Source organism: Nelumbo nucifera, chromosome 7, assembly GCF_055504915.1.
Source record: "Nelumbo nucifera cultivar China Antique chromosome 7, China Antique-T2T, whole genome shotgun sequence".
NCBI classification, from domain to species: Eukaryota; Viridiplantae; Streptophyta; class Magnoliopsida; order Proteales; family Nelumbonaceae; genus Nelumbo; species Nelumbo nucifera.
In genome coordinates, this window is record NC_142655.1 from 732,941 (window position 1) to 760,087 (window position 27,147).

General features: G+C 36.0%; 2 protein-coding genes across 13 annotated transcripts in view; both read left to right on the forward strand.

Moving 5' to 3' along the window:
* The window catches only part of LOC104597703 (uncharacterized), a 56,637-nt gene extending 44,350 nt beyond the window's left edge, over window positions 1–12,287 (forward strand). For 7 of the 12 annotated variants that reach the window (XM_010259408.3, XM_010259410.3, XM_088891226.1 and 4 more), the window contains 7 exons: window positions 1,146–1,308; window positions 1,402–1,547; window positions 3,767–4,045; window positions 4,162–4,296; window positions 4,388–4,569; window positions 11,172–11,281; window positions 11,665–11,870. In XM_010259408.3, the coding sequence (XP_010257710.1) occupies window positions 1,146–1,308; window positions 1,402–1,547; window positions 3,767–4,045; window positions 4,162–4,296; window positions 4,388–4,569; window positions 11,172–11,238 (972 nt within the window). In that variant the 3' untranslated portion in view covers window positions 11,239–11,281; window positions 11,665–11,870. Of the gene's footprint in view, window positions 1–1,145; window positions 1,309–1,401; window positions 1,548–3,766; window positions 4,046–4,161; window positions 4,297–4,371; window positions 4,570–11,171; window positions 11,282–11,664; window positions 11,871–11,891 lie in introns of those variants that run through there. The other 5 variants (XR_016078486.1, XR_016078484.1, XR_735234.3 and 2 more) reach the window with 5 other exon arrangements.
* Window positions 12,288–22,236: 9,949 nt separating this feature from the next.
* On the forward strand, window positions 22,237–26,386 carry LOC104597702 (glucan endo-1,3-beta-glucosidase 8-like). Its single transcript, XM_010259407.3, has 2 exons — window positions 22,237–22,702; window positions 25,138–26,386. Exons 1-2 carry the CDS (start codon window positions 22,374–22,376, stop codon window positions 26,234–26,236), a joined length of 1,428 nt encoding a protein of 475 aa, XP_010257709.1. The 5' UTR covers window positions 22,237–22,373; the 3' UTR covers window positions 26,237–26,386.
* Window positions 26,387–27,147: the final 761 nt, after the last annotated feature.

Sequence of the window (27,147 nt, forward strand, 5' to 3'; positions counted from 1 at the left end):
TACTGATCTGCTGACCCACTAATAGGTGACTGACATATTCCTTGTAAGCCAATTAACTTTCTTAAGTAGACCCCTGTAGCCCCATAGAACTGTTTCTGTACTCGACAACCAACCCACTACCACCTTAGAATCTCCCTCAACTATCAGATTTTTCACACCTAGTTGATTTGCAACCTGTATGCCTTGCACCACAGCCAGTATCTCAGCCTTTGTTGAATCACTAACTCCCACTGGTCCTGAATAAAGAGATAGGATGTTTCTATCCTTATCTCTTAAGATCCCTCCTATACCCAAAGGGCCTGGGTTGCCTAGACTACTGCCACCAAAGGGGTCTCAAGGGTTGAATTATTTTCTGCTACTCTATGATTGTATTCTGTTAAGAATTTGTTTATGCTCTCACCTCAAGGAGAGGTAACATCTTGTGCCTCCTCTTAGGGTGAATGCACAAGTCCTTTCTTATTATTAATAAAATCATTATTAATTTATCAAAAAATAAAATTGCACTCATTTATTTTTTTATTAATGCTTGAAAAAAATTTACAGATCTATGCTACAAAGTAGCCCAAATACAGCAGAAACCAGATTGGCCACCCTAATTGCCATGCCCCCCCTTTTTTTGATAAAAAAGGGGGGCCCAATATAGAGTGGATATGTCCACTCCCTGTTTTGCGAGAACATCTGCCAGCCCATTTGCTGTTCTATTTACCCATCCAAAGCTAGTGTTACAACTTTTTGCAAGGTAGTCAATTTCCCTGAAGGCAAATTTATATTTCCAAGGAGCTGAAATAATTTGTTTTGCCCAAGAAATCTCCTAACAACCATTTATCAAAAAAGAATTTAAATTGAGGCATCTCAAACAGCCTTCAGGAATCTCCCTGAAGGCAATTTTAAATTGCATTCGTTTTGAAAAAAAAAAAAAAAAAACACTCCTAACAACCACTTGAGGCATCTCAAACACATAGATAATACAAAGGAAAATTAGCTCAGGTTGATTTTATTGGGCTTATGTTTAGCCAGCTCACTCATTACTAAATACTAATGAAGCCTAAATGGTACATTCTCAAAGTCAAGTAATTATTTTTCATGTTCCATTTGATTTTTATATTATTTACTTTTCCTGATCTGAAAATTGATGGTCTATGCAGTTTAATTCACAAAACTCATCATTGTCACCTCAAGTTGGACTGGGTCTTGGGGTTCAGGGAGCAGGTCTAAATTCTGTTACATCAGCTTCTTTACAACAGCCAAATTTTATTCATCCACAGGCTGCTCAGCGTGCTTTGAGCTCACCTGGACCCAAAGAGTCAGGTACTTCCATATAACTTCACTAATAATGCAGACTTATGCTTTATGGCAAAGATAAAAAATTATTTTATGTGGCTATTACATGTGATGATGCAGACACTAGTCATACAAAAGTTGATGACCAACAGCAACAACAAAATCCATCTGATGACTCAAGTGTTGAACCTACCACAAGTGTTGGGCTCAGCAAAAATCTCATGAATGAGGATGATCTGAAGAGTCCATACTCAGTAGATGCACCTGTATGCTTATTTTTATAGATTTTTTCATATCCTGAAAACATGTTCAATTTTTATTTTTCTCTTTTCCTTTTTCTTGGTTTTTTCTGAATATTTTCCCTTTATTTGTTGTTGTTTTTGGTTTAAAAAAATCACACATTTGTGAAGACTTCTTATATTTGCATGCATTCAGTTTGGACACAGAAAATGTGAATGTGAAGTTAATCAACCATATATTTTATCTTTGGGGCCTGATTGGTTCTCCCAGTATCTTTTTGCATACCTGAGAGTTTAGGTTTGGTCTAAAGAGTCTTTTTTGAACTTGGGTCATCAATGGAAGTGCTATATTGAAAACTTTATAGATTACATTTTTAAAGCCTATAGTTGTGTCATTCATCCCTAATGCCTGTATCCTGGATAACCAGGAAAGAAGCAATGACAGGTATTTGTGAAACTGCCAAAAGTGTTAAGCTTTTATCTGGCTAAAGACATGAATATCTCTGGCAGTGTGAATTTATCTGGCCTCATCCCTCCTCTCTTTGTAGTCACTCTCTTCTCTTCATATTTCCCCCCTTGATACCAGATCCCTCTCTAGTGTCTTCTATATAATACATATTCTGTTTTGTAATACATACATGTATGTAGGTATTTAAGTTTGTAGTGTCCCAGAAACTAGATTATTGTGCCTATGAAACTTCCCATGTATGCTCAGGATGCCTCTTCTATTCTGGTTTATGTTGCCTTAGGATGTGGAATGCGTCACATCATGCCTCCACATTTTAAAACATTTTGTTACTTGCCTTACTAATCCAACTGAAAAAGAAAATGAAATTTTAAGAAGAGAGATCACTTTGAGGGGGTTGGACTTCCTTAGGTTTGCCTCTTTGAAGGGGCAAAATCCTCTTTCAAAGCAAGTGTTACAAACTTAAACTACTAGTTACATACACACACACACAAGAGACACACTACCCAACTAACTTGAAGCTAGTGTTTTAAAAGTGCAAGGGCCATTTTGCACCGGAGGCACGCACCTTTTTGAAGCAAGGTGAAAAAATGAAAAAGAATGTAAAAAATTAAAAAGAAGCCAAAAAGTGTGAAAAAATTAAAAAAAAAGCAAAGTATTAAAAATATTAAACACAATATTAATTAAAAAATAAACTTAACTTTTAAAATAGATGTTTAAAAAACCTATTATCTCAAATTAAATTACATAAACATAACATGTCAAACATATTTAAAATGAAAATTTAAAAATAAAATCAAGCATAACATATAAAACGTATTCAAGCATGTAAACTCTTATTCTCTTTATTTTTTCCCCAATTGCATTACTTCAAATAGCTAATGTGATATTAAACATTATTCATTCTTGATTCTACTAGCTGCCTTTGTACCAACCCCTTGAGGCAAGCCCAAACTAGTCCATATCATGGTCTTAAATTCTTAATTCCTATAAAAAAAAAGATTTTATAACTTTAAGTGTCTTTTAAAAGTATCTTTCATTAGGATGAATGAATGAGCAACATTAGCAAATATGGGGTTTTTGGAGCTTCAGTAGCGAGCGAACACTGAAGATCTTCCATCTCCGATGACCACCCCAAGTCTTCATCAAATCCCAAATCCCAATTTGTGAGTCCCAACAGTCGGGTCTTCCCCTTCAATTACCAGCCTCAGTTTGTAAAATTCTCATGCAAAAAAAAAAAGGATCCAGACTGTATGGAACTTGTGAAACCTCTTCTGCCTCCAGACTTTTAACAAACCCATTATAACTCTTCAATCTCTTTCCACCAACAAGAAGCTAACATTCAATGATTTTGCTATATGCAGTCCTGGAACCATCACCATTTATTCAGCCCTTAAAGTTTCCATGATTGTGGTTCCAAAGTACACAGCTATGAGACGTTTCTTTTTATTGATAACAGTTCAAAGATCTCATTTCCCATTGCTCTCCAGTTTTAAAATCTCGGGCTAACAAGGATGAGAATGTGGATTCAAGTCTCATAGGGGCTACTTTGTACAAAAAATGAAAAAATGCCAAAAGTTAGGTCTGTATTCAGTCCAACCTTCCCTAGGCCCCAGATAACTGGCCCCAACATTAGGTAATGACCCTTTTCAGATTAGAAGAGATTTTATTGTAAGGGTGACATAGTCGACTTTCTTGCTCTTTCTCTATGACATTTAATCAGTTATATGTAGAAAGTTTTAATACCCTAAGCTCAATGAATTTTACATGTGTTTCACAGGTTGGAGGATCTGGCTCACTAATGGAACCTGCCCAGGTGCCAAGAGATACTGATCTCTCTCCTGGGCAACCATTACAATCCAATCAACCTTCACTTGGTTTGGGGGTCATTGGTCGGAGAAGTGCTTCTGACCTTGGTGCAATTGGCGATAATCTCAGTGGATCCACTACAAATTCCACGGGAATGCATGATCAAGTATACAATCTGCAGATGCTTGAGGCTGCATATTACAAACTTCCTCAACCAAAAGACTCAGAACGTGCAAAAAGCTACATTCCTGTATGGAATCCTCTGCTCTACACTTCATCTTATTTTCAGCAATAGGTTTTATTTCAAATTTTACCGGTAGATCATTTGATCATGTTAATCCATTGACACGAATTTTCTGTTTACAGAGACATCCTGCAGTGACACCTCCAAGCTACCCTCAAATGCAGGCACCCATTGTTGACAATCCTGCCTTTTGGGAGCGATTGGGTGTTGATACTATGGGCACTGATACTTTGTTCTTTGCATTTTACTTTCAACAGGTACCAACTTTTGCTTTTCTTGCCTTGAGTCTTTTTTTCTTCATTTGATTGCCTTCATTTAGGCTTCTTGTTAAGTTAAATACAATTACAGAATACTTATCAGCAATACTTGGCCGCAAGAGAGTTGAAAAAGCAATCCTGGAGATACCACAGGAAATACAACACATGGTTTCAGCGGCACGAGGAACCAAGAGTCACCACTGATGAATGTGAACAAGGGACTTATGTATACTTTGATTTCCATATTGCCAATGATGATTCACAACATGGGTGGTATGTTTTTTTTTGTCTCCTCCAAATGGAAATATATTTTGTAATGATAAATTAAATTGAAACTTTTATGCACTGAGTTGGCTCCGGTATTGGATGGACTCTTCTAAATGGACAGTCTGTCTGTGTATGACATGTCTTGAAATCCAACATTCCATAGGTTTTAGGACACTTTTACGTAATGTTTAACTTTTATCTTCCATTTGATATAAATTAATGGATAATGTACAAGATGAATGCTATTATTTGCTTCAAACTTGGTAATGTTCACTTCAGTTTCTGACTCCCATGTCCATGTCCATGCAACACTAGTTTGGTTATATTGTTTTTTGCTCATAAGGCATTTGAAGGAGAGCAGTGTCAAAAGGGACAAAAACACAATGGAGATGAACTAAAGTGAGAGCTATCATACTACTCTTGGAAATATGCACTCCACTAAAAATGCTAGGCGCTTACTGTGGAGGGTATCAACTTGGAATTTATTGTGATGTTTAAGGTTGATTGGCTTGGGAAGTATCCTGGTTTACACTCAGGTAGGTAGTCGGATGAGGGGACTAGATGGACTTCTTAGAAGATATAGCTGGGACAGTGAAATTTGATATTATCAGGGCATTAGATTTGGAGGATTGCTTTTCCCTGAGAAAAAGACTTTCATTAAGAACATTCATATGTTTTCTGTGGCACCATCCCTAACAAATATGCAATTTTGTGTCCTTGGTCTTCCTGTCCAATTGGCCTGGTAGGAATTGCCATTAAGATGTTTGTGAAAATTCTAAAATAATGATCAAAGACGTATAAGAGTCGGTTCTTGTAACAAAGTGCATTGATAAAAGAATGCTGGATTTTGGTCTTAATGAGATGAAGATATTGTAAGACCCTTTGTGCTGTATAATCTTGGAAGAGAAAAGGACAATAGTGTAGATTAGAGGTTTTGAGTGTTGGCCATGTAAAGGATGTATTGCTTCATCATCATCATCCATGGCTTATCCCAACCATATGGGGTCAGCTACATGAATCCTGTTTCGCCAATCTGTTCTATTTAAAGTCATATCCACTGTTAAATTGTTAGTGCTTAAATCATTTCTTATTACTACTACCCATGTCCTTTTTGGTCTACCCCTAGCCCTTCTAGTCCCTTCAACTTGTAAGTTGTAACAAATCACTTCTTCTAACTGGTGCCGTTGACGGTCTTATATGCATGTGACCAAACCATCTTAATCTACTTTCTCTCATTTTATCACCTATTGGGGCTACTCCTAGGCTCCTATGGATGACTAGTTCCTGATCCTATCCTTTCTAGTTTTTCCGCTCATCCATATTTGCATTCACATTCTCTGAATGCTGGCCTTAAACTGTTTTATAGAATTTTCCTTTTTTTTTTGAAGTTAACAGATTTCATTAAAAGAAAAAGGGGGTACACAAGAAGGTGTACGAGTACAAAACAGGGGTCAGGCCCCTAAAAATTATACAGGAGGGAATTTGTCACAATACAATGTAATGGCACCTAGTTTTTCTAATCCATCTGCAATGGCGTTTAAATCCCTTGGAATCCAGTTCAGAAATGTGTTCTTAGAAGCCAATAGGCCCCTTGCCTCTGCTGAGTCGCCTTCAATGGAGAAGTTCTGAATGCCCAATCAGTCCACTGTACACCCAGCAGATGAACCCATTTTCGTATTTTAAAGTTCCCCCTGTGCCAGCAACTCCAGGGCTACCTGATGCACTACTGTCAAAGCTTAGAGTCCAAGCTTCTTCCCTTCTTATTGATGGAACCTTGGGTGTAACTGGGATAGAAGGGGAGGAGAACAGAAAGTTGACAACAATCCTGTTAAGGTCATTAACATTGATTCCTGTGAACACTTCTCAGCTAGAAGCCCACAAATTGCAGTGATAATTGATATGATGGATCAGCTCATTCATGAATTTTACCTTGTTTTCAAACAACTGATTGTTCCTTTCTTCCCAAATTCCCCATAGCACAGCATGTAACACTATTTGCCAGTATACCTTACCTCTCTTGCTCAGACCTTTTCATTGCCGCTGGGAAATCAGGTCCTGAAGATGATTAGGACCCACCCAGCTGTACCCAACTAGCTGTAAGAAGTAGCTCCAGATTTTGCTGGTTACCTGGCAGTGTATGAAAAGGTGATCAGCTGGGAGATTGGGGAAATGTAGACGTGAGGAGAGATATAAAGCCATCCAAGATTTTTCTTCTGCAGTAATTCACAGGTGTTTACTCAATTTAGACAGGCTTCCCAAATGAAAAAACACACTCTTGAGGGAACAAACTTACACCAGATCTTCTTGAAAGGGAAGACACAGTCCCGGTCTCCTACAACCAGAGCCTCAAGGAAAGACTTGGAAGAGAACTCACCAACATGATGGGCTTTCCAGACATGGGAATCTTGGGAGATTGGGGAAATGTAGGCTTCTCTTAAGGGTCTTCTAAGGCTCAAGTTTTTGTTCTCAGTGGGAGAAGTGGGGAGACACTGCGAGATGGTTGCTTCTTTGTTTAGGGTGAGGTTGAAAATTCTAGGATAAGGTTCCGCTAGAGTGGAATTGCCCCACCACAGGTCTGTCCAAAACTTTATTCTGGTATCATTACCCACTCTAAATCATATGAAAGAAAAAAAGATGTTGTGAATAGAAGTGATACCTTTCCAGGGATTTGAGGAAGCTAATCGGTTTGAGCGGAGATTGCAGTCCCAACCATTTGCGTTTTACCCATACTTGTTGGTGATGACATCTACCCAAAGGGAATTCGTTTCAATGGGGAATCTCCACATCCGTTTCCCAAGTAGAGCATTGTTCTTCTCTTTTAGGTGTCCAATCCCCAACTCTCCAGCCTCTTTAGGTGTGCAGACTTGACTCCACTTTACTAGATGTCTTTTTTTTTTCACCCCCACCTTCCCAAAGAAAATCTCTTTGAAGTTTCTCAATCAGTGACCTGACCTTGGCAGGGATCCGAAACACTGAGAGGAAGTAAGCGGGCAGATTTGCAAGGGAAGCCTTGATGAGGTTAAGTCTGCCCCCTTTTGATAGGTAACAACATTTCTAAGTGGCCAACTTCTTTTCACATTTTTCCACCACTGGCTCCCAGAAGCTTGGACTTTTTGGATTCCCACCAAGAGGCAGGCCCAAAGACGGGGAAGTTTTCCACTTGGCAATTCAGAGTTTCCTTGAAGCTTTCCAAGAGGGTTTCTTCAATTTGGTTTATAGTCACTAGGCTACTTTTTGAGTAATTTACCCTCAAGCCAGTGACTAATTCAAAACAACGCAGCACCCTTTTCACATTATTAATATTCTCCATGTTAGCTTCCAGAAAAAGGATGACATCATCTACAAACTGGAGATGGGAGACTTTTTTTTTTGATAAATGAGTAAGATTTTATTAAACCAGCAAATAAGAGTTACATGCAACCCATGGAAAGGCACGAGATGCGACCTTTCCTTTAAAACTAGTTACAAAATTATAAGTACAAAATGAATTACACAGAAGCCCAAAATAAAGTAGCCCGAAGAACCCCTTGTTTTGCAAGTGAATCAGCCATTGAGTTTGCTGATCTGCCTACCCACTGAACTCTGATTGTCATATTCCTTGTTAACCATTTAACCTTTTTGAGAAGATCTCTAAAACCCCAAATCACAATGTCTGGATCCTTCAGCCAATCCACTATCACCTAGGAATCCCCTTCAATAATCAGATGCTCTATGCCTAGCTGGTTTGCATGCTGGATTCTTTGTTTCTCAGCACACCTCCTATGCCTGAAGGTCCTGGATTTCCTTGGCTACTTCCATCAAAGTTCAGCTTGATAAACTCCTCCCCTAGTGGCATCCATTCAACCCCATGTCTGTCCTTCCTGGTAGAAGTATTAGCCACTGCTAACCAGCTTCTCCATAGGTCATCAAAAGAGTATGCATCAAAGAGCTTTAAAGTTTTCAGCCACTGAATTGCCCTTGTCAGAATACATTCTTTAATTTCTGAGAAGTTCTTTCTTTTTCACAAAAGATTCTGGTGTTCGTTTCTTCCCAAACTGTCCACAACAAAACTGCTCTTAACTTGTGCACCTCCACATAATTCTCCCTCTCTTTGTGTGCCATTCAAAGATAGACGGACTAAACTGCAAGCTAGTATCAGATGGCAGGTTCCACCTACACTCAAACAACATAAAACTCCAATTCCATAAAGCTGTAGCAAAGGAGCAAGAGATCAGTAAGTGGGAGACATTAAGAGTATCTCTTCCTACCTGAATGCCTTTAATTAAATTTAGGCTTTTGGCTTTTTCCACCAGTTGGCTAAAAACATCCATTACCAGAGTGAAAAGGAAAGGGGATAGAGGACAGCCCTGTCGGAGACCTCTACTTGCTTTGAAGTAACCTTTGGCCTCTCCATTTACCATGACTGAGAACCATTGTTGAACTTATACAGCCCTTCATCCACTGCAGCCATGTCATGCCAAAGCCCCTCAATTTCAGAACTTGGAGAAGGCAGTCCCAGTCTACTTTGTCGTAAGCTTTTTCAAGATCTAGTTTCACAAGGAGGCCCGACCTTCCACACTTCCTTCTATCTTCGACGATTTCATATGCTATTAAGATGCTGTCCACGATTTGTCTTCCTTTCACGAAGGCAAACTGATTTGGAGAAACAAGCTCTCTTAGGACTTCTCCAAGTCCTTTTGCTAAAATTTTTGCCAGAATTTTGTACACACTCCCTACTAAACTTGTTAGTCTGAAGTCTTTCACTTCCAAGATGCCATCTTTCTTTGGGATGAGGCAGATAAAGGTAAAGTTGTTTCCTTTGTTTACAACAGCCAAGGAGCGGAAATCCTTGAAAACCTCCAGAAGATCATCTCTTACAATGCCCCAACAAATCTGAAAGAAGAAAATGGGGAAATCGTTGGGCCCAGGGGATCTATCTCCATCCATATCAAAGACTGCTTCCCTTATTTCTTGCTCCTCAAAATCCCTTTCAAGCCAAGACCTCTTGTCTTCTGCTAGAGTTGGCCCATTCCAACTTTTTAAAGTAAACTTTCTGATGCTCTCCATAGAGTACAACTTTTTGAAGTGATTACGAAAGCTCTCTGTGATTTCATCTGCATCTTCCACCTCCCTTTGATCCACCTTAATTTTTGAGATGAAGTTTTTCCTACGCCTTCTCGACGCGTAGCTGTGGAAAAATTTTAAGTTATTGTCTCCTTCCTTTAACAATCTAATCCTTGACCTCTGCCTCCAATAGATTTCTTCTTTTCTAATCACCTTTTCCCAATAACTCCTTAGACCTTCAATCCTACTTCTTCCTTCTCTGTCCAGAGCAATGTTTTAAACACGGAGGCATGACGTGAGGTGTTCCACTATCTAGAGGTGTGAGGCATAGTTAAGAACACAAGAGGCGTAAGCCTCCTTAAGAGGAGGGGGTTAGGAGGAAGGGGGGGATCTCATTTTTTCTTTATTTTTAATAAAAACTTTTATATTAAGAAGAATAAAGATGCATAGAATTAGTTGAAGGGGGGGGGGGTTGTCGAAGGGGCATCTGGGGGGCAAACCACTTTCTTTCTTTCCCCTTATCTTTTCGTCCCTTCCCTTCCCTTTCCTTTTCTTTTCTTTCCTTTTTCCTTTTTTTCCCTTCTCTTTGCGTACGCCTCAGGGCGTTTTGGGAGCGCCTCACCTAGAGGCGCGCCTCCAAGCGTATACCTCCCACACCTTTTAAGACACTAGTCCAGAGTTCCTAATTGCTCCTTTTTGTCTAGTTCTTCCAACTCCAAAAGGATACCACTTTTTTCCTCTGCAAAAGATTTGAATTTTTCTCTCCCCCAGTATTTCAGTTTTCTTTTTAGGAATTTCAATTTTTGCATTAATCTCTAACCAGCCAAGCCTTCGACTCTACATTCCTCCCACCAAGAAGCCACATTTTTGTGAAAATCCTTATGCAAAATCCACACTTTTTCCAGTCTGAATGGGGATACCTTTCAGAACCAGGTCTGTTCTCAGGACTAATGGCCAGTGATCTGAGGTGCAGCGAGGTCTGATTTCTTGGAGAAGATTAGGAAAGTGTTCTGCCCAATCTGGAGTTACTAGAAACCTATCTAGTTTGCAGCTTATTAATTTTCCTTTTAGTCTAAGCGGTATTCGCCTATCACACAAGAGTCCAGATGCACCCCTCCATTTTCCCCATCCTGCTCTAATTCTTTGAATGGCATCCTCCTCAATGTCTCCCTTGTTATGAATTATTGAACAAAGGATGTATTGCTTAGAAAAACGGATAACAAAGTTTCAAACACTGAGAATTGATGGGCTCAAATTCAGCAGAATAACGTAGCTACTTTATCTGCCCCTTTTGCATATATGTCCCCCCCCCCTCCTCCTTACATTCGTTGCTATAGGGGCAAACATGTGATATGCTCTATACTTTTGGGGATTGTTTTTAGAGCATGTGGAGAATTTTCTCCACTTATAAATGCTGGTCTTATTTCATTTAATTAATAAGGATATATTTATAGTAATCAAATGTGAACAAGATCAATTATAAAAAAAAAAATGCGAACAAGATCTGTCAGATGTCCAAACAAGACAAATTTACTCAAATTACTTCTTGGTATTTTCACATGCAGGTGCCAGAGGATTAAGACTGAATTCACTTTCGAGTACAGTTATCTTGAAGATGAGCTTGTTGTATAGAAGTACGTGCAGAAAACCAGAACTATCCACAGACAAATTTTTGGTATGTCACATGCTAACTATGCCTTATTATTCATTTATTAGGAGGTGCATGGATATCTGTAAAAGAACAACAGAACTCTGCAAGTATCTAACGCTCTGCTTCTAATGTTTATTTTCTTTTCTTATTCATTAAAATTTCTTTTGCCAATGTTTTCTTTTATTTTCTCTGTACATTTTTTTTTTGGTATTACGTTACACACATTACAAGGGGATTAAGGGGTGGATAAATTAATAATGCTTTTCTTTCACTTAAAGGGACTTTATATGACTAATCTGTAACATGGTCTACTTCCCTCACGGCCTCGCCTGGTCACTTATTTAAACATGAAATGAAAAACATTTTAAAATTTCAACTTCCTTCACATTTATATGAATTTGCTGCAGGCAAATTGCTGATGGGGGCTACAAAACTGAATGGTTGCTTATCAATTTACAATCATTAACTTCAATACGGAGGTTGGTGGTGATCTTTGTACCATTTAGTATGCATTGTTTTTTATTTTTTGGCATCTTAATACCAAATGAACGTCTACTTGGCATTAGTAAAGGCAATTAATGCATATATTTCCCTTCTTTATCTGATTTTAGACAAATAGTTGTCTTGTTGATAGAGCTGTGTTGCAAGCACTTGCAGAAATGGTATTGGCATGCGAGAAGCTCACAACCGTCTGATATGCTTGAATTGGGGGCTTGCTGTTTCTAGGTTCCACTAATAATAAGCAGGGATGTGTCTTATTAGGGTTGAAAATCATGGGTGGGTCCTGGGTTAATCATGGAACTTCATATGGCTTAATCCTGATGCAGATGAACTGCATCATTTCCTCGGTCTCTGTTTTTTTCACCCATATTCTACTGTGAAGAGTTCTTGTGTAGGAGCTCCTTGCAACAGAACTCTAGTTGATATCATGTTCCTTAACATGGGAATTTTTTGATGGGGAAGTGCTGAAATATTTTATATTGGAATTTTTTAGATGCCAATTATAGACAATACTCACAATTTCGTTTTCTACTTGTTTCCATATAAACCGAACTATAATCTTTTTGTAATTTCTTGCTGGTTGGGTTTGTTATTTGGGTCTGCTGGGTTTCCCCTAGGTACAGATTCTCATTGTACAGGGGCTGGGCTGATTGTATATCTTGATTCATTTTTATTTTTAATGCAATACTTCACCTTTTTCAAAGAAAAAAGAGTTCCGAGTCTCTCTTATTGGCTGAGAGGGATGGTGTAGTCGGAGGTGCTATCATCACAGATAGGGACGAGGCACCATTCTAAGGATACGGTTAACTTAGGTGGTGTTCTACAACATGATTTTTTTTTTTCATTTGTTTCTGAAATTGTTACATACATCAGCAAAAAAACAAAAACACGTTGTTGAACTGTTTTTTGTTATTTTTCCTTTTTTATTTTTTGAAAGGGAAAATTCCACTTTAGTACCCTAAACTTTGGGGGTAGTGTCAAGTTGTTACCTGAACTTTCAAACATGTCACTGCAGTACCTAAATTTTCAAAAAGTGTCAAGTTGGTCCCTGCCATTAATAGACTGTCAGTTATATGTTGAAAATGTCAAAACTGCCCTTCAAAATAAGACATTGTTCATTGTCTTCTACCTTGAGACTGAACTGGTTATCTTTAAAGAAAAAACATGAAATATGATAGAGGGAAACAATAATTGAAAGCAAAGAAATAACTAGACAGAATGTGTTTCAGATCTAAAAGTAGAAGACAATGACTTCATTAGTCTAGAATCTCAAACACCTCAACCGGTTCAGTCTCAAGGTAGAAGATAATGAACAGTGCCTTCTTTTGAAGGGTAGTTTTGATATTTTCAATAGATAACTGACAGTCGGTTAACGATAGGGACCAACTTGACACTTTTTGGAAGTTTAAGTACTGCAGTGACACGCTTGAAAGTTCGGGTACTAACTTGACAATACCCCCGAAGTTCAGGGTGCTAAAGTAGAATTTTCCCTTTTTTGAAAAACAAGAGCAAGTTGGTTCTGTTTCATTTTTCAAAAATTAATTCATGATTTTGAAACCATGAATATGATAGTTTTTTAAAACAAAACAAATTTTGTAATACAGATGTTATATGATTTACGCAACATGTACCTGAAACTCAAGAAGTTTTTGGTTTCGGTTTTGGAAAGAACACATATCATATATGCAACCAAGAACATGCTTGATATTTTTTGTTTCAAAAATTAATCTGGTTTCAAACCAGATAGTTTTGATTTGGTTTTAAAACTCACAAGAAGGGGAAAATCATTTTAGAGAACACTTTAGTGGTTTTGGAAATGGAGGCATAACCTTGTCTCGAGGGATTGGATGTCTGGCCCACCAGAGTTGCCATGTTCAGTTCACTACTTCGGGTTTCATTCTAGTATTTTGTTACAAAATCCATGCCATTGGGCTACATTCTTTTTAGAATGTACTTTTATGAAATCACATTTATAAATGAGCAACATAAGACACTTTGTCAATCTGAAAAGAAATCATTTTTAGTAAAAGTGTTTAGTTCATAGCAATATTTTCTCATTCTTCCTATTTTTACCCATCCTTGTCCATTTTCGCATTTGCTTCATTGCTTGTCTTGTCAGCATTTAAGTATTTATTGGCCAGCCAAGTGGCTAAGTCCATAATTCAGTTTGCCGTTTTTTTTATTCCAAATAACAGTAGTGACTGAATCATTTGAAAAGAAAATTAGTATTTTATTTTTATTTTAAATTAAATTTAAAAAAAAATAAACAGAAATCTAATATATATATATATATATATATATATATATCAATCTCAGTTAATCATTAACCCTCTACATATTATAACAAAAGAAAACTATCGATATTCTAATAATTATTAAAAAGTTATTTTTTGAAATTTTAATAATTATTTAAAATTTTAATAAATATAAATTTAACATTACTGATTCCCCATACTTAGTATGGGTCATTCACTAGTTGTCAAGATAAAGGAGAGATGTCACTTCTTACGTGTTTGTTGATTAGAGCCAAGAGGGAGTATAGTAAAAAGTATGCCCATGATTTGTAATACAGAGGTTTTTAATTAATGACCAAGAATGAATAGCATTTATAAAAGCACTTTTTAATTAATACAAATATTTTGTATTTGGTTACAAAATTCTTGCCATGGGCTACATTCTTTTTAGAATGTACTTTCTATCTATCTCAGTTAATAATTAACCCTCTATGTATCATAACAAAAGAAAACTATCGATATTCTAATAGTTATCGAAAAGTTATTTTAATTATTGAGCAAGAATGAATACATTTGCTTCATTGCTTGTCTTGTCAGCATTTAAGTATTTATTGGCAAGCCAAGTGGCTAAGTCCATAATTCAGTTTGCCATTTTTTTATTCCAAATAACAGTAGAGTGATTGAATCATTTGGAAAGAAAATTAGTATTTTTATTTTTATTTTAAATTAAATTAAAAAATTAACAGAAATCTAATATATATATATATATATATATTCTATCAATCTTAGTTAATCATTAACCCTCTACGTATCATAACAAAAGAAAACTATTGATATTCTAATAATTATCAAAAAGTTATTTTTTTTAATTTTAATAATTATTTTAAATATTAATAAATGTAAATTTAACATTATTGATTCCCCATACTTAGTATGGGTCATTCACTAGTTGTCAAGATAAAGGAGAGATGTCACTTCTTACGTGTTTGTTGATTAGAGCCAAGAGGGAGTGCAGTAAAATGTATGCCTATGACATTTTGTAATACAGATGTTTTTAATTAATGACCAAGAATGAATAGCATTAGAGTATTTGGTTAAAAAATTCTTGCCATGGGCTACATTCTTTTTAGAATGTACTTTTATGAAAGCACATTTATAAAAGCACTTTTAGAGACCTAGGCTGGTAGTTTATGAATATCATCATGTTTTTTTTTTTTTTTTGAAGAATGAAAATGAGCAAGAATGAATAGCATTTGCTTCACTGCTTGTCTTATTAGCATTTAAGTATTTATTGGCAAGCCAAGTGGCTAAATCCATAATTCAGTTTGCCGTTTTTTTATTCCAAATAATAGTAGAGTGACTGAATCATTTGGAAACAAAATTAGTATTTTAATTTTTTTTTAAATTAAATTTAAAAAAATTAACAGAAATCTAATATATATATATATATACATTCTATCAATCTTAGTTAATCATTAACCCTCTACGTATCATAACAAAAGAAAACTATCGATATTCTAATAATTATCGAAAAGTTAATTTTGAAATAAATATAAATTTAACATTACTGATTCCCCATACTTAATATGGGTCATTCCATAGTTGTCAAGGTAAAGGAGAGATGTCACTTCTTACGTGTTTGTTGATTAGAGCCAAGAGGGAGTGCAGTAAAAAGTATGCCTATGACATTTTGTAATACAGATGTTTTTAATTAATGACCAAGAATGAATAGCATTAGAGTATTTGGTTAAAAAATTCTTGCCATGGGCTACATTCTTTTTAGAATGTACTTTTATGAAAGCACATTTATAAAAGCACTTTTAGAGACCTAGGCTGGTAGTTTATGAATATCATCATGTTTTTTTTTTTTTTTTGAAGAATGAAAATGAGCAACATAAGACACTTGTCAATCTGAAAAGAATTCATTTTTAGTAAGTGTTTAGTTCGTAGCAATATTTTCTCATTCTTCCTATTTTTATCCATCCTTGTCCATTTTCATATTTGCTTCATTGTCTTGTCACCATTTAAGTATTTATTGGCCAGCCAAGTGGCTAAGTCCATAATTCAGTTTGCCGTTTTTTTGTTCCAAATAACAATAGAGTGACTGAATCATTTGGAAAGATTTTTATTTTAAATTAAATTAAAAAAATAAACAGAAATCTAATATATATATATATATATACACATTCTATCAATCTCAGTTAATCATTAACCCTCTACGTATCATAACAAAAGAAAACTATCGATATTCTAATAATTATCGAAAAGTTATTTTTTGAAATTTTAATAATTATTTAAAATATTAATAAATATAAATTTAACATTATTGATTCCATAATGTAAATTTAACATTACTGATTCCCTTTATTTAGTATGGGTCATTTACTAGTTGTCAAGATAAAGGAGAGATGTCACTTCTTACATGTTTGTTGATTAGAGCCAAGAGGGAGTCTAGTAAAAAGTATGCCTATGACATTTTGTAATACAGATGTTTTTAATTAATGACCAAGAATAAATAGCATTAGAGTATTTGGTTACAAAATTCTTGTCATGGGCTACATTCTTTTTAGAATATACTTTTATGAAAGTACATTTATAAAAGTATTTTTATGAAAGCACTTTTAGAGACCTAGGTTGGCGGTTTATGAATATCAACACGTTTTTTTTTTTTTTTGAAGAATGAAATTGAGCAACATAAGACATTTGTCAATCTGAAAAGAATTCATTTTTAGTAAAAGTGTTTAGTTCGTAGCAATATTTTCTCATTCTTCCTTTTTTACCCATCCTTGTCCATTTTCGTATTTGCTTCATTGCTTGTCTTGTCAGCATTTAAGTACTTATTGGCCAGCCAAGTGGCTAAGTCCATAATTTAGTTTGCCGTTTTTTTATTCCAAATAACAGTAGAGTGACTGAATTATTTGGAAAGAAAATTAGTATTGTTATTTTTATTTTAAATTAAATTAAAAAAATAAACAGAAATCTAATATATCTATACATTCTATCAATCTCAGTTAATCATTAATCCTCTATGTATCATAACAAAGGAAAACTATCGATACTCTAATAATTATCGAAAAGTTATTTTTTGAAATTTTAATAATTATTTAAAATATTAATAAATATAAATTTAACATTATTAATTCCATAATGTAAATTTAACATTACTGATCTCCATACTTAGTATAGATCATTCATTAGTTGTCAAGATAAAGGAGAGATGTCACTTACGTGTTTGTTGATTAGAGCCAAGAGGGAGTGTAGTAAAAAGTATGCCCATGGTAGTATCAACTTTGAAATGCCTAAATTGGGGATTCATAGGCATCAATCAATCTTAGCAATAATGAATTTCATGAAGTTTTTGACATTGATAAATAGATAACCTGGAGTTGTAGCATAATTCTGGCTCTTTTTTACTCTTACATTTTAGCTTAAGTTGATGCTCTGCTAATGCTTGCCCCTTGCTTAAGCTTTTATGTATAGTAGCTTGCCTAGGTGCCTACTACCTACCTAGTGCGATCCCACCATGTCGATGTGTTGCCCTCTCACAGTCACACTTTAACCTTCCACTTTCAGTTGATTGATCCTGAAAAGTGAAGCCCATATGTTTTCTGTTTCGTAACTCCAATTGGATGATAGAAGTGGAAAGTGAGCCAGCCACTTGTGTGAATCGTTGGAATGTTATCTGGTTTATTGCATCCTTGAACATTGCAGCTAGCCAGCCACTCGTGATGTTTTTGCTATCTATCTATATACATAAAGCATTGGGAGGGTGTATGGCATCATTGTGAGGTTGACATTTATATGTTTTTATTGACACGTCTCTCCCTCTCTCTCTCTCTCTCTCTCTCTTTTATTCTCTCTTTTCTCCCACCTCTTTTTGTCTGAAAATTATAAGAATACCACATATAAGACAAACCTCCTTATATAATTGCCTCTATAATATTTAAAAACTATAGCAATGTCACATATAAGACAAATCTACTTGTATAATTGATTCAATGGCATTCAAAAATTACAGTAGTGTCATATACAATTATTTATTATTATGACATCCTATAAATAAAATGTCATTCTTCTTTCTCAACTCTCTCTCTCTCTCTCTCTCAACTTTTATTTATTCATTTTATTATTATTGTCTAAACATTTATTTATTTAATAAAATTAAACAAACTATTTATTTTAATAAAATAAATTAGTGGAATAAAAGAGATGTGACATTAAGAGATAGATTTCAATAAGCATTTATTTAGAAATAATTTACTAAATTATTTATTTATTTAGAAATAATTTACTAAATTATTTATTTATTTAGAAATAATTTACTAACAAATTATTCTCTCCCATTGAGCCCAATATTTATTGTTATCAACAGGTCGGGTCTGGTTTGAGATGGCATATACCAGTCTCATCACAATAGACTTTTATTTATTTATTTAAGAAAAACTAGGGCTGAACCAATGGATTGGGTCTATCCTGATGAAGCTAAATTAATTGAACATAATTATTATAACGATTTTAGTTCCATGCTTTTGTCTTAATTAATTATTGAATTGATTCTTATTCTTACTTGTCCAGAATTGATGTAGGTCTGGAACCAAACATTTTATGAAATATATAATTTTTTATCTTTCTTGTATTTTTTTTAACATGTTTCATGTTTGAACTTTGAAATAGTAAATTTGATAAATAATAAATAAGATAATATTAGTTAAAAATGATTTACGTATTAACATAAAAATATATTAGTATTATTTTGACTATTGTTTTCAATATAATGAGGTCTATGATATGATCCCAATTAAATAATTGGTTCAAGACTGGTTCTACGTGGTTGTTTATTATTCATAATAATATAGTCAGTTATTTTATTTTAAAAAATATAACCTAATTTATTATTGTATCTCTATGGTTTTCGAATCGCTGTTGATTTAGACGGTCGCCGTGATGGTTTCTGGCTTTGAAATGTTCTGTTCACCAATTTAAATTTGTTTAGGAGCATCAATTTAGGAAGAGGGACGATCAAACTAAGACCAAGACTTTCATTTGCAAACGTCACAACATATCTAGATAAAGAACGTTTCTGGGTATACTTTGTTGCTGGATGATCGCATTATCTATTTCACATTTATTGTTTTTACCCAAAAAAAAAACAAGAGGGAGAGAGAGAATTGACATTTATTGTAAAATTAATCTAGTTACCTTCTGTTTTGTAGACCATAAAGCGAAAAAAAAAAGTCTAGCCACCCCTTTGAATTCATTTCATACATTAACACCCACACCTAACCCCAAAACCAACTAATTTGATCAAATAAGAGCGCTCGCTGCATTGGGACTGCATGGTCAACCGCACTTTCTGTTCACTACGTCTAGATATGTGTATGTAATGTGGGACACTGGGACCAACTCTATCATACGTTTTTACATGATTCTTTATGGGTTGTGGACCCCTTATTTAACGTGTTTGTCTTCTTTTTTTTTTTTCAAATTGGATGGATTGGATGAGATCAACATGTTTTGATGAGAAGTTTGTTTGATATGAACTAGCTAGCTAGGTCCATGTTTTCAAATGTTGTCTGAGTTGCCAGTGTTTTTAATAATGATTTTTGACTCGTTTAATTCGTCCTAAAAGGCTAACAAGTTTAAGGCCAATAAGAGGGGGGGGGGGGGGGGTGTACGTGAGATGTCTCCCTTCGAATAGGGCGAGTCAGTCATAATAGCGTTTGGAGCATAGGTGGGGGTGACCTAGGTGGATCATGGATTGGGATGCCACGAGAGAATCCAGAAAAAGGGACTCCATGATAATGGGCTGGGCTTAGTTTGATTATTTGACGAGAGGTGGGTGAAGGATGGATGATGAAGCTAATCTTATTCTTCTTCTCTAATTTCCCTACATGACTTGTATTTATCTGATACGGAACAAACATGGGTTTGGGGTAGCCCCATTCAACCTGTGCCCGATTCAATCCCCACAAAACCGTTCTCACAGCCTTTATGCATCCGTACATTGAGAACATCTCCCCATGAATAGAAATGCGTAAATAGGGAGATGTTGCCAATGCACGTCTGCAAAAGGCAGTGAGAATGGTGTGATGACTAAAATCTAAATTCACCTGCTCTTCCCTTATACTTTCACTAATAGTTGCTTGGCCTTGAATAAGCTCTTTGAAAGTTGAAACTGCTTCTCGTGGAGGAAAAAAAAAATTGGCGATACGTACAAAAAAGTTTAAATCCTTCAAGGGATCGTTCTTAAATAAGCCAGGCTCATGGTATTGTTTGGAATTAGAATCGGAACCAATTCCAAGTCCAAGCATTTGCTGCATGGTTTTGGTTGACTTAGAAAATAGGAATTCTCCCCCTCTCTCTAAACATCTAGACATTCATCTTATCTAATTCCAATTTCATGAATTGCAATCCGACAAATCCAATTCCAAATCCTTTCCATGAAGCGAATCAATCCAACAACATTCGCTGCTTCATGTTGTCTTTGACGCTGGAAGAAATTATAAACAAGAGACGAGGTACTAATTGACCAAGCTTGAGGTTTAGTATCTTAAAACCATGTTCTTAACTTGTACATCTGGATCTGGTTCACAGATAGAGAGTTGGGGAAGCTTCTACCAAGGACGATTCTACAAACGATCCAAACTTCAAACCGAAAGACTGGAATCAATCTTCCCTAGAAATTGAGATTACCCAGAAAACAGAATACAATATTAATCCGATTTTGGTTTGATAAGTTTAGCTGTTTGGGAAAAAAATACATCCTGGGCTGATTTTGAAGTTTCATACATTCATATACATGACACATTGACACGCAAACAGCCAAGAGCCAAGCCTTTCTCCCCTCCCCATTATCAGCTACCCACCAACCGCCATGAATGGAAGTATTAAAACATCGGCAAGATTAGACATCAGCATGGGGCCCATGATGATTTGTTAACCATCTGATCTATTCTAGAGTTTAAGTGGACCATTCAAGGCCGTCCAGATCAACAACAATATCAAAGCTCAATTCCGCAATAAAGTGACCAAACGACTCACGTTTTTGATACATAACCTCTTTGAAATTCAACTTTCCACCTACTGTATCAATATTCTATTGCTCAGAGTCGCGCCACCGTGGAGGGTGGAGCTAGTCAGCTAGGAGCTACGTATTAAAAGTCAAAAATGCCCTTGGTTGACATTCGATTCGCCGTTCTCTCGAGGCACTTCCGTCAAACGTGCAACATGCGTAAGTTTTTCAAGCTTTTCAGAGACAAGTAAGCAACCGTCCGTTTCTGTTCGACTCTCTCTCTCTCTCTCTCTCTCTTCTTTCCAAAATCAGAGATTTGATCCTTGAGAGATAACAAAGGAAGCCCAAAAGATAATAACAAGGAGCTCACTGCCCCGTTGCTTTATCTCTTCTTCGGATTTTCAATCTCGGCCTCCCCACTGTTCCATTCTTACATTAAAAAAAAAAAGTTCAAAGTTCAAACGCACCTAGCAAAATCCGGCTCTCCTGACCAGCTCCGCTGCTGACTTCTTCGTCTCAAAACGGTGGTTTCTTCTGCGTTGGTTTGTCTGTGCTATTTTCTTCTTCGTCGTCGTCTGGTTTAGCATTTCTGTTTCGCATTTGTTATAGCCTTATAGGAAGAATACATTATTGAAAGTCTTGGACTTTGGGTTTAATACAAACCTTTGGCTTTCTTGCTGTCTTATAGTTATTATCCTTCCTATCTTGATAGTTGAGATTTTTTCGAGATCTGTCTGAGAACCCACTCTCTGATATCGATCTTTTACGCCGGTTTTGGTGGTGGGCATTGTCGTTCTCCGTTTTCTTTGTTGAATTGAATGTCAGCATTAAAGATTGGTCTTTTCAATTCAGCTTTTCAGAAACCAACTTTAGGCTATAGCGTCTGGGATACCGAGTCGGTTATTTCGTACAACCGTGGAGGTATTTGTTTACCTGGAAAGCTGGTGGTTTTAGTGGATTTCTGTTTTCTTTCTTTCCTTGGATTTTTCAATTTTCTCTCTTCTTTCCTTTTTCTTTTATATTATATATAATTTTTGCCGGTATCTTGCTTTCCACTTGTCTGCATTGCATAGTGCTCTGCTCTTCTCCACGATCTCAGCTTTTCTCGGATAAACCGCTGGATTTTTGCAGACCCCGTGAAACCCAGCTGCAAGTAACCGTTCTTTTTCCCACCTCAGTTTAGTAGAAAAATAAGGCTAAAAAAAAAAAAAAACTCACTTTGTTTTATATATAAACCCCACTGATACCATCCATCTCGAATCCCATCCGCTTTTTGATAACCTATCTTGTTTATTTGAAAAATCGAATTCTTTCGACCACCATTTCTGGTGGTATACGGTGAGGCAGTAATCTTCCATAAAAAAAAAGCATGACAAGGCTCTGGTTTCTGTTGGTTTTCTTTTCTGTTCTGCTGGGCTCTATTGCTGTTGAGGGTCTCGGTGTGAACTGGGGAACTATGGCAACGCATAAGTTGCCGCCTAATACTGTAGTTCAGATGATGAAGGACAATGGTATAAAGAAGGTGAAGCTATTCGACGCCGATCAGAATACAATGAGTGCGTTGGCTGGGACCGAGATTGAAGTGATGGTTGCCATTCCAAATGATCAGCTTGCGGTGATGAACGACTACGGCAGAGCTAAAGACTGGGTTAAGAGAAACATCACTCGTTATCTTTTCAATGGAGGAGTAAACATCAAGTGAGATTTCTACTATTTTTTATTTTTTTCTCCTTTGACTATTTTTCCCTTTTGTTGAATCCGGAACAATTTCATTTGCGTTTGTGGCTTCCGTTTTAAACTAGACAGGCTTTTCTGTTTAAGTTTTTCAATTTACATGGTTCATAGCATTATATCTGGTAGTAATTACTGTTTCTACTTATTTTTGTTCTCTTTTTTTGTGTTTTAATAAGCTTCTGGATGTATACTATACTAGAATTCAGCTCCATTAATGCCATGCTCTGCATTTTCTTGGTTTTGATTGTTTTCTGTCTGTTCTTCTGCCCCATAATGTAAAATATTTTGTTGCTGGATGAGTTAACAAATTATGTGTATGTCGAGGGCACAAATCTGGATTCAGAACCCATAGGGGACCAAATCCCATCTTCATCATTCTAACAATCAATAGTTGACCCTCTCCGATTGAAAGTATTCGGAACCCCTATAAACCACCAAAGGTTTTGCATATGGGATTCCAATCCCTTAATTTCCTGGTTGAAGCACCAAAAATTCTTGAAAATTGAATATTATGTAATGCATTATTTAAGGCAATTACCTGGTGGAATGTAATTGCTCCCTCAATGCATCTTTCTCCATAGTTTGTGGTCCATAATTTGAAGACCATATGTGGATTAATTCTGCAGCTTCTTTTAGTATCTGGTTGATGGAGGAGATCTTGGAATTTTTAATGGTTTTCAAATTCAAATGGGTTTGCTTTGAAAAACTCTTGGAGTCAATTGCGAAATTCAATGGTTTTTATAGATACTGCTGGAAGAAATGTTTCATCTAGAATGTTAAATTTCTTCTGACCCTGTTTGAGAAAAAATGAAATTTATCCTTCAATTCTTGCTCTCCATGCACCAAGCCTTAAGATTTTAAGTGACTTTTCTCTTGGGGCATCAGCAGCCTACTTCTAACTGGCATATTAAATGTATCTACTGGGGTATACATAATATTGGTGGGTTTTGATTCCAGGTCCGTGCTTCAGCATGTGCAAATTTCACCGAAAACCATATGAGGTGAAAAGGACTTTTTTTTTTTGATAATTCAGCTAAACTCAATTTACTTGAAAAATGAGTATCCACATTAGTGCATAGAGAACTCTATGAAATATATGAATCATAATTGTGAAACTAAAGAATACATGTTTGGTTTTCTATTCTTTTGCAAGAATGTATAGAATATTCTCTCACTGTAATCATGAAAATACTGATGTGCCAGGTGATCTATATGCTTGCATATATACATTGGTTTTTTGATATGTTGTCTATTAATAGAAATAGCATATGAGAAAATCTTTAGATAAACAAGAAAAGGAAAATTTTCCACTAGCTATCTTGTTCATTATTTGCAAATATACTGATACCAATTACCATAAACTGTATATTTTCAAAGTTTCTTCATTGAATAAAGAAACTAGAGTGATCTTGCTCATAGATAGGGAACAACTTATGTGGTGAGAAATGATTTAATGGCCCATAGCTTAACAACGGATATGACACAAAATAGAACAGAATGGCAAAATAAGATTCATGTAGCTGATCCCATATAGTTGGGACAACACTTGGATGATTATGATGTTGATCTGAAATGACTTAAAAAGGGACTATAGGTGGATATTTCGATCTCCATCATACAACAAAGTTACAAATCATTTCTGAACTTTGAGACAGCAAATAGATTATAACTAAAGTACTAAACTGGTAGATGGAGAAGACTTAATTCAGTAATAAAGCATTTGGAAACTACCTGGAATAAAATGATTTCATTTGGTTTTATATTCCACCTGAGATTAGATTGTAAAGCAACCATTTCCAGTTGTTAAGGTAGTAATTTTAGGATTTTCCTTAAGAAAATAAATTCATTTCCACCATATATTAGGACATTGTGAATACAAATGTTATTGGAAAGTAATGAAATTCATTAGTCAAAAATTGGCTCCAAGTTTTTTTTTTCTTTTTTAACTTAAATATTTGGAAGTTTCATTGATGATTAGATAAAACTTTAGAATAAGGTCAAATGGAGAATTCCAACGTTACTTAAGACTCTATTAAAATGTGGTTCTGATTATTGCAATGTATATAAAGATTCATTATGGAATGTGGAAATTATCAAATTTATGTTACACAGAACACAGTCCAACAACTTGGGCTAGAAAACATCAAGTGGAAGTTGGAAGACCAACTACTACAAATTAACAATATAGAATGAAAATTTAGATTCTGTAAGTTTAATGTCTACTGGACTAACTTGATTGGTATATTTTCTCTGCTGTTTCCTTTCATTCACAAGTTAGTCTTCCTGAATTGATTGGCATACACCACAAATCATATGAAGATAACTATTATTCTCTATCTTTTCACTCTAATGCATTAACTAGTTATTTCATGTTTCAACTTTCTGTTTTATTTTGGCAGGTATGTGGCTGTGGGGAATGAGCCATTTCTCGCCTCATACAACAATTCATTTTTGAATGTCACTTTCCCTGCTCTTCAGAACATCCAGGATGCACTGAATGAGGCTGGCCATGGAGACAGCATAAAGGCTACTGTACCTTTAAATGCTGATGTCTATAATTCACCTTCTGATAATAGTGTCCCTTCTGCTGGAAGATTTAGATCTGATATCAGCGACCTCATGACTCAGATTGTGCAGTTCCTTAACAAGAATAATGCTCCCTTCACTGTCAACATATACCCTTTCCTAAGTCTCTATGCCAATGAAAACTTCCCCCTGGATTTTGCCTTCTTTGATGGGACACCAAACCCTCTACTTGATAATGGGATACAGTACAACAATGTTTTTGATGCCAACTTTGATACGTTGGTTTCAGCTCTCAAGGCTGTGGGATTTGGCGAAATGCCCATTTTGGTTGGGGAGGTGGGTTGGCCCACAGACGGAGATAAGAATGCCAATGTGGGTCTGGCTCAGAGGTTTTATAATGGTCTCTTGCCTCGACTTGCAGCTAACAAAGGCACTCCTTTACGACCTGGGTACCTGGAAGTTTACTTGTTTGGCCTGATTGACGAAGATGCCAAGAGTATTGCTCCTGGGAACTTTGAACGCCATTGGGGAATCTTCAGATATGATGGGCAGCCCAAATACCAAATGGATCTCTCAGGTCAGGGCCAAAATACTTTTCTCGTGGCAGCAAAGAACGTGAAATATCTACCTCAAAGATGGTGTGTCCTCAATCCAAATGCCGAGGACCTGAGCAAACTTGGAGAGAACATTAATTTTGCTTGCACCCACTCTGATTGCACTGCACTTGGCTATGGGTCATCTTGTGGCAACTTGGATACTCAGGGGAATGCTTCTTATGCATTTAACATGTATTACCAAGCTCAGAACCAGCAAGATTTGAGCTGTAATTTCCAAGGTCTGGCCATGGTAACGACACAGAACGCTTCACAAGGGAATTGTAACTTCACCATTCAGATCTCACCGTCTTCCCCCCTTGCGCCTTCACTAATAGCATCAGCAATTCTGCTGGTAGTTGTGTTTTTCTTTGTCTAGTCATTGTTGCTATTAGAGAGCTCACAATGTAACAGTTCTTATTCTTGTTTATTTGTTTATTTTTGCTACTCTTTTCATTTGCATTGTAGACTTTTAGGTTAACGTGGTTCATTAAATTCTTTTAATAAATCCCACCTGGGTTTTGAGTTCCTTGAGCTGCAGTTTAGCATTTCAAATGTGTTCAGTTGGTTTCACCTAGCCAAGTTAACATTCCATGGTTTCGGATCATTTGTCATTGGCCTTGCAATATTTAGCGCTCACCAGTCTGGCAGGACTTCTGGTCCTCTGGATGACCGTGAGTTTACTCTTTCAATTCTCAACAACCCCATTGCTCACTTTGTACGGGAGTTTTTTTCCTTGCCTACTAATCGACTTCCAATTTTTTTCACTCTTGAAATTAGCCTAGTTTGTTTGCATCTTTGTAATATACCCTTGCCCATGAAACATTTATCCAGTTAAGTGCACTTATTCTGTTATCATCTTATACTTATGACAGTGTGGAAAGCAATGATCATATGCAGAGGAATTGCTTCTACACTAAAAAGAACAAACCCAAACAGAATTGATTATAAGCACGACATCGAGGTAGAATAGAAACACTAAATAGCAAGAATGCATTATATAACGGATGCCCAATCAAATAACTTTGCAGGGGATAGGGTTCTAATTTCGCACTAAGAGCACTCAAATAACTTTGCAGAAAAGTTGCAGTGCCCAATCAAAAATATAAATGAAAAAACAACCTATATACCCGATGAGAATATCTGATCAAAAAGCACAAAACCGATACGCAAAAGTTTCAGCTTTTTTTTCATCTTATGGAGCGAAATCAAAGTTAACCAAATGAAGCTTTTGACAAAGTAGTCTAATCAACAGTATGAAATTCTACGGAAGATAAATTAGAAGGTCTC

Coding starts and splice junctions, on each gene's coding strand:
- LOC104597702 (XM_010259407.3), top strand. CDS start 22,374: ATGACAAGGCTCTGGTTTCTGTTGGTTTTCTTTTCTGTTCTGCTGGGC. Junction 22,703..25,137: donor AATGGAGGAGTAAACATCAA/GTGAGATTTCTA, acceptor TTATTTTGGCAG/GTATGTGGCTGTGGGGAATG.